This window comes from Nematolebias whitei, chromosome 9, assembly GCF_014905685.2.
Source record: "Nematolebias whitei isolate Nwh7 chromosome 9, NemWhi1, whole genome shotgun sequence".
Taxonomy (NCBI): Eukaryota; Metazoa; Chordata; class Actinopteri; order Cyprinodontiformes; family Rivulidae; genus Nematolebias; species Nematolebias whitei.
In genome coordinates, this window is record NC_056506.1 from 26,287,783 (window position 1) to 26,305,992 (window position 18,210).

At 38.7% G+C, this 18,210-nt stretch overlaps 2 protein-coding genes across 2 annotated transcripts in view; both read left to right on the forward strand.

The window, feature by feature from the left end:
• Nucleotides 1-2,922: 2,922 nt before the first annotated feature.
• On the forward strand, nucleotides 2,923-13,755 carry ro60 (Ro60, Y RNA binding protein; the record flags this gene model as incomplete). Its single annotated transcript, XM_037681282.1, has 9 exons — nucleotides 2,923-3,069; nucleotides 3,842-4,424; nucleotides 4,908-5,128; nucleotides 8,509-8,655; nucleotides 8,738-8,875; nucleotides 8,970-9,086; nucleotides 9,411-9,527; nucleotides 10,343-10,489; nucleotides 12,955-13,755. Coding segments are annotated over 9 exons (1,770 nt in total), but the record flags the coding sequence as incomplete, so codon positions are not given.
• A 4,088-nt stretch (nucleotides 13,756-17,843) lies between these two features.
• cdc73 (cell division cycle 73, Paf1/RNA polymerase II complex component, homolog (S. cerevisiae)) overlaps nucleotides 17,844-18,210 on the forward strand; it is a gene marked incomplete in the record, with an annotated part of 44,897 nt that continues 44,530 nt past the window's right edge. The window contains 1 exon segment of the mRNA XM_037682154.1: nucleotides 17,844-17,989. Within this exon segment, the coding sequence (XP_037538082.1) occupies nucleotides 17,859-17,989 (131 nt within the window).

Genomic DNA, 18,210 nt, shown 5'->3' on the forward strand with positions numbered 1-18,210 from the left:
GAGACATGTAGGAGGAGATGTATGAAGGCAGCAGACCAAGAAGTGATTTAAAGATGAAAATATACCAGTGAGAGAGTCTGCGTGAAGTTAATGATGTCCAGTTAACCAGTGAATACAGAGTGCAGTGGTGGGTACGATAATCACAGCCAGTTATGAATCTTAGTGCACCATGATAGGCAGCATCCAACATCTGCAGGGTTCTTGTAGGAGCGTTCATGTAAATAATGTCACCGTGGGGAGTGGTGGCGCAGAGGTTAGAGAGGTGGGCTTGTGATCCGAAGATCGCCGGTTCGCGCCCCAGCCCCGACAACATCAAAAATTGTGGGTGGGGTAGGTGAAACACCCACACTTGCCCCCACCCTTATTCGCCCCACTCTGGGCCCATGAGCAAGGCCCTTAACCCCCACAATGTGCTCCCTAAAATAGGTCTCTCTTGAAAATGAGTTCTCGTGGCTCAATGAGACTAACCTGGATAAATAAAGTAATCAATTGAGGGAAGGAAAGTCACAGAAACAAGGCGTTTTCTAGCATTCAGGGTTAGACAGGATCTGTTTCTGAAAAAGAAACCCAGTTTAACTTTCAGTTTCTTTACCAAGTTTTCCACATGAAGCTTAAAAGAGAGATGTGAGTCGACCAAGATACCCAAATATTTTTAGGAATCAACAAACTCAATGGGGACACCATTTGAGGATAAAATCAGAGGAAGAACTGCTGGCACCAACTTCCTGTTTGAAAAAAGCATCCCTTTGGTTTTGTCGGCATTTAGGACAAGTTTGAGGCGAAACAAATCTGTCTGGATGATGTTGAATGCAGATTTCAAAAGCTGGAAAACCTTAGCAACAGTTTTAGCTCGACAATAAACAACTGTGTCATCAGTAGAAATGTATGGATGCATCAGAGATGTTTTTACCTACATTATGTATGTAGATTGTAAAGAGGGTGTGTCCTAAGACTGAGCCTTGTGGTACACCATTGTTGACGGTTAAATAACTGGAGGAAGTACCATTATGATTGTATTGATTACCCAAGATTTAAGCAGCATGGATGTTTGTTTTTATCAAGGGCTGGGCAATGACTTGCATATGAAATAAACTGAATTAGATTATGATAGTAAAGCATTTGTTATGCTTTTGCCCATGTCTGTGCACTTGTTAGTCTGTAAGCAAATTATCTCATGAAGCATGTCGTGGATTTTAATTAAGCTTTCAGAAAGCAATCCTTGGCTGTACATCAAGTGGAATGATGCCTCATTTAAAAAGCTCGTGTTTTCAACATTTCATTGCAGCTCATGGGAATGCTATTTCATAAATCTTTACACTCCAGTTAATTTGCCATTTTACTCTTATTTACATAGCAAGAAGTAGCAGCAGCCAACACTTTTGCTTAAGCCTGAGGTCATTTCCTGAGGGAAAACTATAATATACCTACTAATACAATTTCAATAAACTTAATAAAGTTGTTTAAGGAAGGAAGCAATTTACTTTGGTTTTCGCTTCTGGGCTAACTGTTATAGCTCATCAGAAATTAAGTCAGTGTCTACAAATTGAGGCTCCTCAAAGAGATACAACAGGTAAAATATTATTTGGTCGTAAAAGAACCCGATTTCAAATTATCTAAAATTTCCCCTTTAACACCCAGGTAGCCTCAAGTTTGTATTTATATTCAGCTAATTTTCTTGTACTACAGCTTTGTCCCTTTGTTTTCATCCTGTACTGATTTGCATTGTGCCTAAATCAAGTTGCATTAAAAAAAGTTATCTTTGAAATTTCTTGCTGTCAGATAATGCTTCCTTGTGACGTGAGCGAAAAACTAAAAGCACAAATAATACAAACTGGGTTTTTAAATCTAACTTATTGTATATTTGCAACTACTATTTTGATAGAATTAGGTTGCAAATTTTGAGATGAGTGATCATTTTTGTTTCTAAATCATAATTTTGAGATATTTAAAACATTTGATGTATTTATTAAAAATAAAATAAAAAACTAGTAAAAGGTCAGACTTTTACCTAAACTGAGTGTGGGTAATGTTAAGTAAACTGTACTTTGTAGTACTGAGTGATAATTTGAAATATAAACTTGTCATAATGAGAACAAATAGATACCATGTCAAAAGGTTGAATATATAAGTCATAATATAAGTAATTATAAGTAAGTAATTTCAAATAATAAGTCAAAAGTGTCATCAAACGTGTGTTTTGATTTGGGTGGTGGAATGTGTGGCTGCGCACCATTTTTAGCCCGGTTGACAAAGCGGCTAGCCGGATAGGCGGAGTTTGCTGTCGGTTCCAAGTCGCTCAGACCAGCGTACTTGAACCCAGCGCCATAGAAAGACCCATAGACATTTTTTTATTTTTTATTAATAAACACACAGAACTACAGAACACTACAAAAGAGAAAGACATATACAAACACTCGTGAAGGGTGTCATAACTACAGTTTACAAACTTGGTGTGTGTGTGTGGGGGGGGGGGGTTACAAAATGATGAAAATTGAGAAATACATATATAAAAAACGTTAAATGGAAAAAAAAGAAAAAAAAAAAAGAAACATCTATGGAGAGATCTTGAACCCAGCTGGCGAGATGGCTGACACTGATCACGTGACTGATGTAAACAAAACAAAGTTGTTTCGATTCCAAGGTCCAAATGTTGTGAATTAAATTGGCGAATCTTCTGATAAATTACTAATTTTCTGTTACCCGTTGGAGATTTCTGATATCTTTATGTCTCTGTTACTCATTTAAGTTGTCAACAAGTAATGACATAATGGATCGGGGGTCGTTTCGATTTTATTTTTTTGTTTGTTTAAATAATACCTTCTTTTTTGCGAGTCGATTCGAATTTAGGTGACGCCTCATACCGCTGGCAAACTTCCCTTTCCCCGCTCGTCATCAGTTCAACCCGGGTCATCCCCCGGCTGACTCAAAAGGAATGTGGTTGTGCTTTTGAGTAAACCCGTTTTCCCAGAATGCATTGTGGCGCCATCCCTGGCTACAGGCGGTCAGACGCGGAGGCCTTGCACCCTAAAGCTACACCAAAACTTTAATACTGCGCAATTTCATATCGCGGTGAGTGCATGTTTTATACACTTTAATTGTTTTGAGATTTTTGTATGTGTGCAAAGATTATAATTAATAATAAAACAGTTTTCTCCGGGTAAATATGAGCGGACAGCTGCATCATCCTCCTCATCGTTTCTTTACTCAGCTTCCCTGGAGTCCGCTCAGGTTTAATTTGTAGTTTAAGTCCGCAGTGCAGAGGGCTTATACCACGAGGAAGTTCAATATCAATTAAGAAGTTTTAGGGTGTTTTGTTATATAACCGAGTTTCAGACAATAATTTTCTTGTTTCTTCAGTCAGTTTATTAACTTCGCAGTTCTTGTCAAGCCTGAGCTATTAGCTTAGCACAGACTCAGTTGTTGGCTAGCAGGTTTAGCTCAACGCTAACTTCCGTTTCGGTGTTTTAAATTGCTTTAAATAACTCAATATCTCTCCTTGCTTCATAGGTGTGTTATCATGTGTTGTAATCGGATTTAATCTATTTCTGTCAGTGATCAGAGGCGGTGAGAGATTGTTAGCAGTCAGACCTCTGGGTTTCATCCTAACCATAGCATGTCGGTGCTGAGCAGAAACCTGCTGGGACCGAGCACTGATACCTGTCTACAGGTCGGCCCCCGGAAAGTCAGGTTTTAGGGTGTTTTTCTTTTTAATCTGTATAAATGGAAAATGGAAAGTTATTAATTGCACAATCTCAGTTTCTGTCAGAGCATTAGACTTTCTTCTCCGTAAATTGATGGAAATGTAAATTCAGATTTACTTAAGCTTCTTTCTTCACCTTAGGCCTTCATCACTGAAACAATGGAACTGCCAGGAAGCACTACAAGCAACCACACCCGCAACTCTGCAGGACCATGGGATGTCGGTGACAAGGCTCAACTGTGCCGCTTCCTCTGCTATGGTTCACAGGGAGACATGTACACTGCCAGAGAGAACAGCCCTGTCAGTATGGAGAACACTGCAGCCCTACTCTCTTTGCTTCAGGAGGGCCGAGGGGCTGAGGTGGTGGAGGAGATAAAGAGGTTTGTTCTAGATGGAAGAGCTGTAAGACTGAACCCCGCTTTTTTCGCTTTGGCTTTGTGCTCCCAGCACTCGGAACTGAAGACCAGACAAGAAGCATTCAAAGCCCTAAAGGAAGTGTGTCGGGAGCCGGCACAACTGTTTTTATTCATTCAGTTCAAAAAAGAGCTAAGAGAGGGTATGAAATGTGGAATATGGGGTCGTGCCCTACGAAAGGCGGTGTCTGACTGGTACAATGAGCAAGATGCCATGAGTCTAGCTGCAGCTGTGACCAGATGTAAACAGAGGGAGGGCTGGTCACACAAGGACCTGCTTCGACTCGCTCACACCAAACCAGCCACAGATGGTGAGTTAGAAGAGCCCCACGTCGCTCAACGCTGCTCATCTAGAAATGAAAACCACCCACATACTGTACATTCCATTACTAATTTCAAACTTGCGGAAAAATATTTTTGAGAGGCTTCAGTGTAAAGACAGGCGCGCTTTATCTTTCATACCACTTAGTTATGATCTGCGACACCTCTAAACAGCAAATATTAACCTCTACATATTTAATGCTTTACTTTTGATCCATTAAAGAGAGAAACTTCATTATTTGACCAGTTAATTAACTATTAATATTGTTGACAAGACACTTCTACAATCTTATAAATGATTAATAAGTTAAATAAATGTGTTACACATTTTCACATTTATATGTGCCCTGTGTCACATTGTGTATTTGTGCCGCCCTGTGTTTAATAAAACTTGGTATATTATTCAGCTCTAGCTTGATTTTTCATAAGTATGCTTTGTGCCTCGATAGTAACATCTGTCTCTTTGTTTACAGCTGTTGCCTTGATCAGCAAATATGTAACAAAAGGGTGGAAGGAGGTCCAGATTGCTTATTCAGACAAGGAAAACTCTGACGAAGTTGTCAAAGTGCTTTCGTATCTTGAAGTGGTGGAAAAGGTCAAACACAGCTGTGACGAAACGGAGGTTAGCAATTTAATAGAAGAACACAAACTAGAGCGGGAGCAGCTGCTTACAAATCATCTGAAGTCCAAACTGGTAAGCAGTGGTGTTTTTTTTTTTTTTCTTAAATCTTTTTCTATTCTAATTTTTCATTTTGTTTTACACCAATAAGTAAATCTTAAATATTTAAGTGTGTGTTATGTTTAGCATTTAAGTGTGTGAGGTTGTCTGTTAGCAAAACATCATAAACTTTATTAAAAAAAAAAAACCTCAATGTAACCATTTGACATAAATGTATAACGGGTTAACTTTTAGGGTCACCTCAACTTTGAGATCATTATCACAGCTATATCAGTTTTAAAAACACAGTAAAGCTATAATTAAGCCATTTTTACAGGTATTGAGCTAAAAGGTGTTCTCTCACTGGACTGTGACTGTTGATTAGTTGGCCACTAAAAATAGTGAGATAATGTAAGTTTTCTGTTGCAGTCTGACTGAACTGAGTGTTTGCAACCAGTGAGCTGTGAGGCCACGTCTTGCACCAACTGTTTTTGAAAATGTCTATTTATGTGTGCATGGTTTGTAAAACTACATTCTTGGCCATGCACTGTTGTTGTTGTCTATCTCGATCTACTTCATACCTGTCTCTGCTCGCTTTGTAACCACTTTTGCCGTCACCACCACGTTTATTATTAGAATAGAATAGACCTTTATTGTCATTGCACCCGAGTTCAACACAATTTGGGCTTGCTTCCAGAGCACAAGTAAAAACTGTGTGATGTAATTTTTTTATATATATATAAGTAATCTGTTGGAGTATAAAAACGAAGTTTAGCAGGTTTTGAGTCACATTTCTCGTGCAGGAGTCAGTGCAGCTCCAGTCATCTTAAGATGAGTTGGAGACGCCTACAATAAATCTGTTTAGGGCTGCAACTAACAGATTATTTCAATAATCGATTCATCGGCCCATTATTATTTTTGATTAATCGATGAATCTGCAAAAAAAAAAAATTCCACCCCTTTATTCCAAAATTGAACATTTGACTGACATAGCAATTCGCACAAAAAATAGTTTGCTATTTGACTATTCTGTTAGTAAAATATTGAATAATAAAAAATAAGTTAGTCAAATAGCTTAAAAAAAATGTACACAAATATATATACAAATGTATCTTTATACCTGCACAATATGTAGCTACTTTGTAAAATGTGTCCTTGAGGAACGAGTGTAACCTGGATTAAAAGTGTGGATTATTGTAACCTGGATTAAAAGTGTGGATTATTGTTGTGAAGTCTTCATCTCCAACCATCGACAGAGGCCTCATGTCAGTGACGATCATGTTCAGGATGTTTCAGTGAAGACAGCTGCTGCTGTGGTGTCCATGATGTCTGTCCATCATGAAGGATGTTGTTGTTTGTTGTTGTTTTCTGGAATGAGAGTAAATATGTATTCTAGCATAATTTACAGCAACTCAAGAAATGCCTTGTTTCACTTACAGCGTTAGGTTCAGGCAAAAGTAGCTAAAAGAGCAATTAAACACACACATAAAATACTTAATTACGCACATTTAAGTAGATGTAATAAATTACTTTAATTCCTGTTTAAATGCAATTCATCCTGCCATACCTGCAGTGTCTTCAGTCTTTGCCAGCAAATTAAAAGTTGAAGCTTAATCATTAAATTATTATCGTTGTGTTAGATTTATTTATGTCACATTTAAACACTGCTTGTACCAATTAAATTAAATAAAAAGTAACACACATTCTCTATCACCATCATTAATCAGATAAACAAGCAGCAGCTTCAGCTACAGAGAGACTGACGTTACATTTTCTCACTTGGAAACGGAACAAATGTAGAATATTGTAGAGACTCACCTGCAACACATGAGTTGTATCAGCTGTTCAGCTCCTTCATCCTCCTCGTGACTTCGACATGTTGACATTTTATCTCCGTGGTTCTCCCGTCTCGTGTCGTCACTTTTTCAAAGCTGCATGTTTCTCAGTTTTTATCTTTGTGAAGTTCTCCCACACTTTGGAGGACTTGGGTTGAACAGTTTTCTCTTCGTCGGTCTTTTGTAAAATGTATTTAATTTCCTTTGAAAACAGCCTCTTCTCTGCTTCCGCCTCCCTCCTCGCTCTGTTCAACTCGCGCTGCAGAGGTTTTGTTTGTTTTTGTTTTTTTACTTTATTCAGTCGGTCAGCATTGACAATGCATTGCAGGTGAACAAAACGGCTCTGCAGCGCCGTGAAAGACGCTTAATCGCGCAACACAACAAATCGATATTGAAATTCGTTGCCAACATTTTTAATCACCGATTTTTATCAATTCGTTGTTGCAGCCCTAAATCTGTTGAAAGAAAATTTGATGCACAGATTTCCAAAAATGTTTAAAATTCAAGCAACGAGGCATACGAGACCTTTTCAACTCGCGCAAGGAAGTCTAGAATCACTGCTCAAGTCGCACACATTCAGGAGAGTCCCTCACGAATGCTGTTCACCAACAAGTCACATCACCGGGAGATTACACCTAATATACCATACCACTTTACTTATAGAGCACTTCAAACAGCAACAAGGCCAACCAAAGAGCTGTACAGCAGAACAAACAAGCAAAGCACACAGCAAAAAAAAAAAAGAAAAAAGAGTAAAATAAAATATAGATACAAACAGCAGAAGATAACTAAATGGCCAACATTGTAGAATACAGACGAGTTCAAAACAAATCACACTGTCAAAAGCTAGGGAATTAAAGTGGGTTAAGCGAGACTTAAACAGTGCGAGAGGGAGCCTGCCTGACATGTAGTGGTAACTCATTCCACAGTCTTGGACCTGCAACAGAAGGCCCTGTCACCTCTGAGCTTACGACGGGTTCCTGGAGCTGAAAGAATCACCTGAACTGCCGACCTCAATATATGTTCTCCAATATATGGTGTGGTAGTAGCTGAGCCACCAGCATGTTCTCTGAGCACTGACAGATCACTCAAGAGGTTTGACATGCAAGTAATACGCATTCATTAAATAAATTCAGCTCATGTATTTTGCAAAGGTGGTTGCTAAAAATCAATAAATACTTTTTGATATCTAGAAAGGACTGAACAGTCGACCTAAAATCCTTTTGCTAGTTTATAATCTTCCTGGTTAGTTTACACTTTTACATTGTTTTTAACTGAACACTGTGGATAGCTGCTGCAATTCTTTGCATTTCATTTGTGTTTTGTTGCCATTATCTGTTCTCTTCCTGATTGTTACATAGACGAGCTGTGAATTGTAGATTTCTTCCATAGTCTCTGTGTTTATGTTGCATCAAGATGATGATTCAGGAGTTCTCGTTGGCTTTTTTTATAATATTTTTATTAAAAGTCCTCTGTGGCTACCTGTCGTGACAAATGAACTGCTTGCTGCCTATGCAGAGCCTGTATTTGTTGTGGATTAACACATAAATGAAGATGTTTTTTATTTAATCTTTTTTTAAGGTATGGCGAGCATTGTTGAAGGATATGCCTCTTCATTCGGTTCTAAAAATCCTGGGAAAACTAACGTCAAACAAACTTCTTGAACCAGGAAGCTCAGAAACACAGATCATATGTGACAGACTTCAGAGCGAGTCGGCTCTAAAGAAGGTACATTGCAAAATATATTGTGATAATTGTTTTGCCTTTTTTATTGAAGTTATTTAAACATTGATTGCCTTGAAATCACCAGGCCAAGATCCACCCGTTCAACATTCTCCTGGCTTCAGAAAACTACAAGAGAGGTCAAGGTTTTCAGGGTAAAACAAAGTGGGAAGCAGACAGTAGCATCCTCAAAGCCTTGGACTCAGCCTTTTATAAAAGCTTTGTGGTGGGTGTGATTTTTAAAACTTTCCTAGTTTTTACTGACTAACTTGAGGCAACAATCAGCAGCTGAAGAAACACAAGTGCTCTAATGTTTGCAGAATGTGGAGCCTGTAGGGAAACACTTTGTCGTGGCAGTCGATGTGAGCACGTCGCTGAGCAGCATTGTCCCGGGAACAGCACTCAGCACTGCTGTAGCTGCTGCAGCCATAACCATGGTAAGCCTGGAGCAGACTGAGCTCCACTCTCTGAGGGTCCCGCTAATTACTGTACAGTTAGAGCAGCTGTGTGTTTAGGTGGGACTCGGTTGGGCCACCCAGTCTCTGGAGGAAGCCTGGGTGAAGGAGCTGGTGTGTTGATGCGTTCTGGGGATTCCCTCTGCATTATTACGGTCCACAGGCTCGTTAGTTAATGACAGGAAGCGGTGACTTCACAGCAGTTGTATGATGTCTTCTTAAAAGTTTTGCAATGTGTTAAAAGTTGTTTTCATGCAGGAGAGCATAAGATTTGATTTAAACTTTTTTTTAATGTGTTCGTCACAGATTTTTGCTCAGACTGAGGGAAACACTGATGTGCTGGCCTTCTCGGAGGGACGAGTGGTTCCCTGCTCGCTTTCTGCCAGTATGACTCTTGCAGAAGTTACTGCAGAAGTGCTTAAGGTAAGACAAGCTGCCTAAAAAAATAATGACAGATGCTGATGAGTACTGTAGTATAAAATGGCAAAGAAATTTTTTTGGGGAAAAAAAAAGTCCAACTACAGTAGTTTTGTAAATATTTGCACTCTGTGTTTTTCCCATGGACACTTGAGTTTGCTGCAGGGCTGAGGTACAGCGGCATGCAATGCAGGCGCGCTGGTTCAAAAACTAAAGGCGGCACTCACACTGCCTCTTCCCTCACACTGAACCCTAACGCTGAACACACACACACACACACCAGCGCTGGAAAACTGCTGGCACAAACGGTGCGCGGCTCAGCTGATAAAAAATCACAGATGAGTGCCCCACCATGGCAAGCTCTCTAGGGGAAACACTGCAATTAATATCAGATCAAGCCTGGATTCTCACCTGGTGTCCACCAAAACACTTCCAAATCAGTTTGAAATCCTATCTGTTGTGGGCTGTACACCCCCCCCCCCACACACACACACACACACACACACACACACACACACACACACACCCTTCCATTAAAGCTGCAAAGTGTAATTACTTTTTATCCCAGACCTCCAAACATCTAAATGACCTTAGAAGATCTGGGAAAACTGTCGAATCACTTTCTGTCAGCTTCAGTTCGTCTGACCCACCACCACAATTACTGGTCAACTCTGTTCTCGTGTCAAATGAGCATGAGATTCTGAATTGTTTCAACAGACATTTTGTTGCCTCTAGCTCCTTGTTCACCACAGTTTCTAATGGAAAACCAGCTACTTCTCCTTCAAGCCAGTTTTTGTTGAACTCTGGCCTTTGTGTTCCAGCTCCCGAACAGCAGTACTGACTGCACCCTTCCCGTCACATGGGCCACAGAAAATGGGAAATCTGTTGACGTCTTTATCATTCTGACGAATAACCCGCTGTGGAGCTTCAGTGCAGGCCCGGTGGAGACTCTAAAGAAACACAGATGTGTAAGTTTTTATTTGTTGAAGAAATGAAATTTGAATTTTGTTATCTGCTTTAGGGTTTTGAGATTAAACTGTGTTTAATGTAAAGTAACACAAGTCAATGAGTAAATTTCATTTGGATAACTTGGAGTTTCAATTGTGGCCAAATAAAAATAAATCTTTCAATTTCAGGTTGTATTGTTTTGACTATTTTCTTCTTTCTTGCTGTCAAAGTTTGCATTGAATTTTATTAGAATGTTTCTAATTTAATCAAAAACTACAATATATGGAACTGCTTGAGAAACTGATTTTCTCAGTTTTTGCTAAATGGGGGGTGGGTGGGGTGGGGGGGGGGTTGCGCCTGTGGCTGTGGAGACGGTGCTCAGGTGTAATAAAGGATCATAACAGTTACACAATCACAAATGAGACATGCAGTGAATTCAAAGTTTTACCTCGATGGATTATATCTGAAGGCATACCTTCTAGTGACTGAGGTTTTTTTTCCCCAATACAATTTTATTCCCCAGCACTATTTTATGATTAAATGCCAGACGTATACTGTATTTTCCGCCGTACACTTCGCTCCGCCCTATAAGTCGCATCAGTCCATATTTGTCTAATAAAGTGGAAAAATCCATAAATATGTTGCTTCGCCGTATACGTCGCATCTATTACGCGTCACCGCTGACAACCCGGAAATGTGGACCAAACCCGGAAATGTGGACCGGTGTTGTGGCAAAAACCGATGGGCTGCCAAATGGCGGGAGCGTGCACGGGAGGACTTTAACAAGAAATTAACAAGATTAATGCCTAAAAACAATTATTTGTTTGCTGGAAATTATAGTGAATGTGTGTCTCAGTTGAACTATTCCGTAATAAATGCACTTTAATGGTCAGATCAGCTGAATTTCAAAAACTGCTTTGCTGCCTCGGTGCTGCGAAGAGGACACACGCAGCTGGACCAGCCGCTACATTTCTTTCAAATTTAACAATATAACCACTTAAAAAAAAGTATTTGTTTGCTCAAAATTATAGCAAGGGTTTGTCTCAGTCTAACATTTGCTTAATAAATGCACTTCAATGGTCAAATTAGCTGCATTTCGCCGGGGCAGTGCAGCTGTTTTGATGGTTCCAAGCAACGACCAGAATGAAAGTGGGGGTACTATGGCAGGCCGATTGAGTCATTAAAAGCTGGTGAAGCTTCTCAGTCATCCAGGACATGGTAAATTCAAAAAATTCCAAAACGAAAACAATAAAGTATAATAAATAAAGTCCAGTTGTTTGTCTTGAACTTATTTGAATTTGTCATTATAGCCACGTTTACCTATTGTATGATACTACAGCATGCCATACTGCTATTACTACTTTGCTCCCATCAAGTGGCTGAAAGTGGTACTGCTCAATTTTTATTTATTTTTTTGTCAAAATGAATGAAAACTATTAATTATATCAGCCAAAAATTGGTTTTATAAATATGGAGAAAAAAAATCCATAAATATGTTGCTTCGACCTATAAGTCGCAGGGCATGTAAATTATGTAAAAACTGCAACTTATAGGCTGAAAAATACGGTAATAGTAATTACATGTTTGTATTATGAATATTAAATATTTTACATAACCCAGCTTGTATTTAAACAGTTTAATTTATCTGCATACTGATTAGTATAGATTATGCCCGTAGTCAATTAATCAGTACTTTAAAATCCAAGCTATGTCATATCACATTATCAATAGTTTGGTGTATGGCTCAAAAACTAATAAGACAAGATATAATGCATCAAATGGGACAAAAAAAATTGGCAAAATAATAACAAAACGGCTACAAGACATGATTACCATAGCCATGTTCTTGCTCTGTCCCTGACCCACTTCATGACACAGATTCTGCCTTCAGACCACTGATTCCAGCTAAAACTCTCAGATTAGTTTAGCTTTTCTGCCTCTATGTGAATGACCCACGCCTGTATTTTTAACCACAAACTCAGACTCCGGATTCTGAGTTCAACTCTCAGAACCAAGCTCCACATTCTGAAGAGTGTTCGTCAGACCTTCCAGGTTATGCTCGCATATCACGTAATCCGTCCAAACCTCCTTTTCCTCTTGACATCATTGCAGCAAGTTTTATCAGGAAGAGAAAGTCAGCTGTCACTCTGCAGAACCCGATCACAGATGGAGAACCAAATTTCAGAGAGCCGCTTTCTTACGCTACATTCTTTCGCTACATTCTTTCGCTATGTTTCTCGCCTGTTTTTAATTTAAATTTACCCAATTTTGTAACGCAGTAATGTTGCGCGTAAGTATTGCTAATGTTTTCTTTTTTTCTAGGACTAAATAATTTGCATTTTTTGAGACATTAATCAGACTCAATAGAATATTTCCTTCTTTTTTTTTTTAGGAAAATGAATGTTTATCCTCACTACAAGAACAATAGTGTGACAAACATGTGCAAGCAACTAGCAAACTAAAAGTTCAGTTTTTTCTTCAACAGGCATCGGGTGCTGATTCGAAGCTGGTGATGTGTGGCCTAACTTCTATTGGACATGCCATTGCAGACACTGAGGACAGAGGTTTACTCAACATCTCTGGCTTTGACCTCGGAGCTTTTAATGTTATTCGAAGTCTTGCCCAGGATCTGATTTGATTAAGCAGCGGGACCATCTCGGAGTCGTGTCAGGAGAGTGCATAATGAAGACACAAAGTGGATCAACAAGGAGTCCTAAAAAATCCAAAATATCCTCACATTTACAATTCCAGGTTCTGCTTTTCTATAACGCCACTTATAAAACAAGTGACACGGTGTCCAGCAGGCTGGACAACTCTGTGGAAAGGTTGTGTGCACGTCTTCTGTGGAATTCAAGAAGCCACAACGACAACAGGGTATGTTGAGTCTGGACGACAGGCGGCCGGATGTTTGCGATGGTTCTTAGTAAGATTCTAATACCGTTTATTCTCAGCAAGAAGACCGCAGATTAAAGAAACAAGTCTGAATGTTGGAGGTTTGGTGAGGCTGAAGGTTTGTCGTGATGGTCTCCTGTAGTTTCCTCTAGGTAGTTACTGTATGATTTAGCAGGTTGGAGGTAAAGTTTAGATGAAGTTTAAGCCTGAATGTTGGTCCTCTTTGATAAAGTAGCATTATAAACGATTAATGTATCTACGAAAGAATTGAATGAAACAAAATGCCAAAAGTTAACAGGATACTATGCAATTCTGTTAAATTCCTTGATTTCTTTGATAAAAAGTTTGTTTTTGTGTTTAAATACTAACACTAAGTCCTGATGCATGCTCAATAATCCAGGTAGAAAAATCCAGAAAAGGTCAATCTGGTCCTCTGGACATTCAAAACGAAACAAAGCAACAAAAAAAAATTTAGAAACGTTTCGTCTCTCATCCGAAAGACTTCCTCAGTTTACACAATCAGACTGAGGAAGTCTCTCGGATTAGACGAAATGTTTTAACTTTTTTTTTTTTGCTTTGTTTTTTTGAATGTCCAGAGGACCAGATTGAACTTTTTTGGATACTAACACTAAAGTTTTCTTTTCCACTGCCCTCACTTTTTAGATTTTTCATTTTAATTGTACTTTTTATTTGCCAATTTTATTGTAATGGGTAGTCTGTCCTGCTTTTGTTGATCATTTTAAGACCTGCAATGCCCTTAAGCGGACATTGTAGCTGTTTTAAAGTTAAGATTTTGTAGAAAAAGTCTGAACGGTAGTGTGAAATAACCTCAGTTTGGCGGCAGAATCATTTAATTCTGACGGGACTGATGAGCTAACGGCTCCATCCATCATCTTTTACCTGCTTCTTCTTTTTTGGGTCATAGGTGGTCCCTGGTGTTCATGTCCAGCCATCACTGTGCGAGAGGCTGGGGACACCCTGGACAGGTCACAAGTCCATCACAGGGACACATGGAAACAAACAACCATTCTCACTCACTCACACCTCGGGACTATATTTTTATAGTTAGTATAAAATTCCATGTAACTGTAATAAAGGTCTGTGAATTAATGCATGAACCATTGAAATTGGTCCTAGCTGTTCTTGGACTATCTGTTAGCTCATCAGTCTTATTTCACTAAACTGCTATCATTCAAAAAGATATGAAGAACTACAGGAAAGATGTTTGTTTATAACTTTACCACAGAATACTACTTCAAAACATGCAGAATATTCCTTTAAATGTGATTCTCCATTTTACATTAGATTATTGTTAGAATTTTCTTTTTGCAGCAGAACGATGCCAATGTTTACAATGTTCACCAAGTTTTTAGAAGACAAGATGGAATATTTTAGTCTGCTTCAGTGTAGGCATCATAATAGGGATGTAATGCAGTTTTATGTCAAAAACGACAACATCAGAGCTGCTTGACAACTGTTTACCATGACTGAATCTGTTACGGTTTTGTTGCTGTATTTTCAATTTACGCATATTTTGTTATGCAAAAACTAAAAGCTGCTTACTTCATGGAATGAAATGGATTGAAATGTGAAAGTACTTTTTATGACAGAAGTATGTAGAATGGAGAACTGCTTTATAGTTCTTTATACGCTGATAAAAATCACTGTGCTTAGTCATTTTGCATTATGGTTTTAATTCTGGGACTTTCACAATCATACTCTTGATTTAGTCAGGATTAAATGCTGAACATTAAACTTATCATTCTGGTTTTATTCAGTTCTAAGAGAAGAAAATGAACATAATGTGTTCATCTGTTCTTATGCTTTAATTTTCAATAAGGCATAAAGTTAGTTTTATATTTAAAAACTACAGGAGGACGATGAATGCAGCTTTTGTAGACTTCAGTTGTAGAATGTATGAAGGATGGTAAATACCACCACTTATCCTTTACGTTGTCTCCGATATCCATTTTGACTGTAGTGGCAATGTAATCCTATCCCTAATAAATTTATTATGCTGCTCAAAATGTTTTCAGATTCATGAGTCATGACAAAACCAAAGGGATGCTTTTTTCCAAACAGGAAGTTGGTGCCAGCAGTTCTTCCTCTGATTTTAGCCTCAAATGGTGTCCCCATTGAGTTTGTTGATTCCTATAAATATTTGGGTATCTTGGTCGACTCACATCTCTCTTAAGCTCCATGTGGAAAACCTAGTAAAGAAACAAAGTTAAACTGGGTTTCTTTTTCAGCAATAGATGGTTAGATCCTGTCTAACTCTGAATGCTAGGAAACACCTTGTATCTGTGACTTTCCTTCCCTCCATTGATTACGGTGACATTATTTACATGAACGCTCCTATAAACACCCTGCAGATGTTGGATGCTGTCTATCATGGTGCACTAAGATTCATAACTGGCTGTGATTATCATACCCACCACTGCTCCCTGTATTCACTGGTTAACTGGACATCACTAACTTCACACAGACACTCTCATTGGTACATTTTTATCTTTAAAATCACTTCTTGGTTTGTTGCCTTCATACATCTCCTCCTACATGTCTCTGCGTGAGTGCAGCTACGGCGTGCGCTCCCAGGACGTTATTACCTGCAGTGTTCCCTCAGTGAGGACTGAACTTGGTAAAAAGGCCTTCTCCGCTCCTGTTTCCTGGAATTTCTTACAAAAAGATCTGAAGCTCTTGACCTCTCTTAAGTGGCTTTAAGTATCCTGGCAAGAACCAATGCAGGCATGTTCCTAATCTAGGTGTTTTTGCTACTTTTTTGCCATCTTATTTTAGTTTGTAAAAAAAAAAAAAAAAAATCTGCATGCCTCCTTTATGATTGTCTATTGTTGCTGTTGTCAACACTCTGTTGAAATCAGGTCTCTCTTGTAAATGGGTCCTCAAGGCTCAATGGGATTAACCTTTCAGGACCAAGTTTCCTAAGCAGTAAGCAAGATGAGTGGCCCAAAAACCCATATCTGGGAATGCTGGATTTTAATGACCTTGAAGTCAAGAGAGAGGTTGAAGCCAATGTCACTGAGGCCGGAGAGCCCAAAGATTCTATGACCCAGCTGATAAACAACTACTCATCCTGGACAAAACTCAAGCGTGCTGTTGCTTGGTTTCTTAAACTAAAGGAACTAAAATCAAAAGTTAAAGAAACAAGCAGAGAAGACGATGCGAATCAGTTCAAGAAGGCTTTCAAAGGAATAAGTTTAACAAGCAAGACCAGTACACTAATCGCAGATGGCTACAAGTTCAATACCTGGCAGACATCTTTTGAAGCAATGGTGTAAGGAATACCTCACTCAGCTACAAGAACGTCAACGATGGTCCACACCTGGAAGGAACTTGTGTGTTGGCGATGTGCTGCTGATTGTGGACAACACAGCACCCAGAAATGCATAGTCTCTTGAAGAGTTGTTGACTTTTCCAGACAAAAGGGTTTGTTCATCAGGTGAAAGTCAAGACTAAAACCAACGAGCTTTGTCGTCCTATAACAAATATGTCTTCTGCGATAATCTGAAGATAGTGGATTTTGAAATTGTGATAGTAAGGGAAACCAGAGCGTTTTTAAAGGCGTATAGGTTCCTTTAATTTTGTTCTTGAGTAATTGTTTCAAGTACCTTGATAACAAATAGGGGTCGGTAATGTTGGAGTCTAAATGCAGTTTACAATAGTTAACAAATGTATAGTTTTTAGTTCATATGTGATACACTGAGATTAATTTCAAATGATAAAGGTAAGTGTGATATTTGGTTTATTTTTGTAATGATAAAGTGATTAAAATGCAAGCTTTATTAGAGATATTGAGTTATATTATTCTCAGTAGCAGTGTAAAATTAGGTGTTTTGATGATTGCCTGTGGTTTATTGGCAGACAATTAGGCTGTCAGCAGTCAGGTGCAGCCACAGAGTTTTTTGTTTGTTTTTAATCTCCCTTTTTGTCTCTCTCGTTCCTTTTCTTTAATTTTGTACAAGTTTTGATTTTTGCAATAGAAGTAAAGTGTTCGACTTCACTAAGGACTCCGTGGAATGTTTATGGTGTTAAGGATGAGGCAGCAGGGCGCAAATCGCTGTCTCTCGGATGAGGAGACATCTCAGAGTGTCAAGCTAATGGCTTCAATCAATGGAAACCTACATGTATTTTGACTGTAGTGGCAATGTAATCTCATCCCTAATAAATGTTTATGATGCTCTCAAAATGTTTTCAGATTCATGAGTCAATGTGTAACTTCTTAGTAAGCAACACATCAGGTTGAAATATTGGTGATAATTGATTTGTAATAACTGATAATTTTACCAAAAATAAAAAAGTCCATGTAAATTGGGCTTTGAATCTTCGGGGACTGGAGGTAACCGTGTTGTTATTATTTTTAAACTTTTTTACTTATTTTTTTATTATTATTATTATTTAATTCAGGCATCTTGCGGGACCACATGATGTTGATATGCCATATGGGGGCCTCGCAAACACACTACATCCAGGCAGGTAAAGATGGCGGATGTATTGAGTGTTCTTCGTCAGTATAACATTCAAAAAAAGGAAATCATCGCCAAAGGAGATGAAGTAATATTTGGAGAATTCTCTTGGCCGAAAAATGTTAAGACTAACTACATTATCTGGGGGTATGTCAGCGTTAAAATTCTTATAAAGTGTATATTTATTTGCTTTTAGACTTGCAGCTCGCGCTCCGTAACGCAAAGCTCATTAGCTGCTACTCGCTAAGCTAACACAACTCCAGTCCCTCTTCTCAATTGTTAAACTTGATGCTTTACCTGTTCTATTTATCGTGATTTCTTGGCATTGAGCCGTAGAGCAAAAACTATGTTTAGCAGTTTTGTGTTTC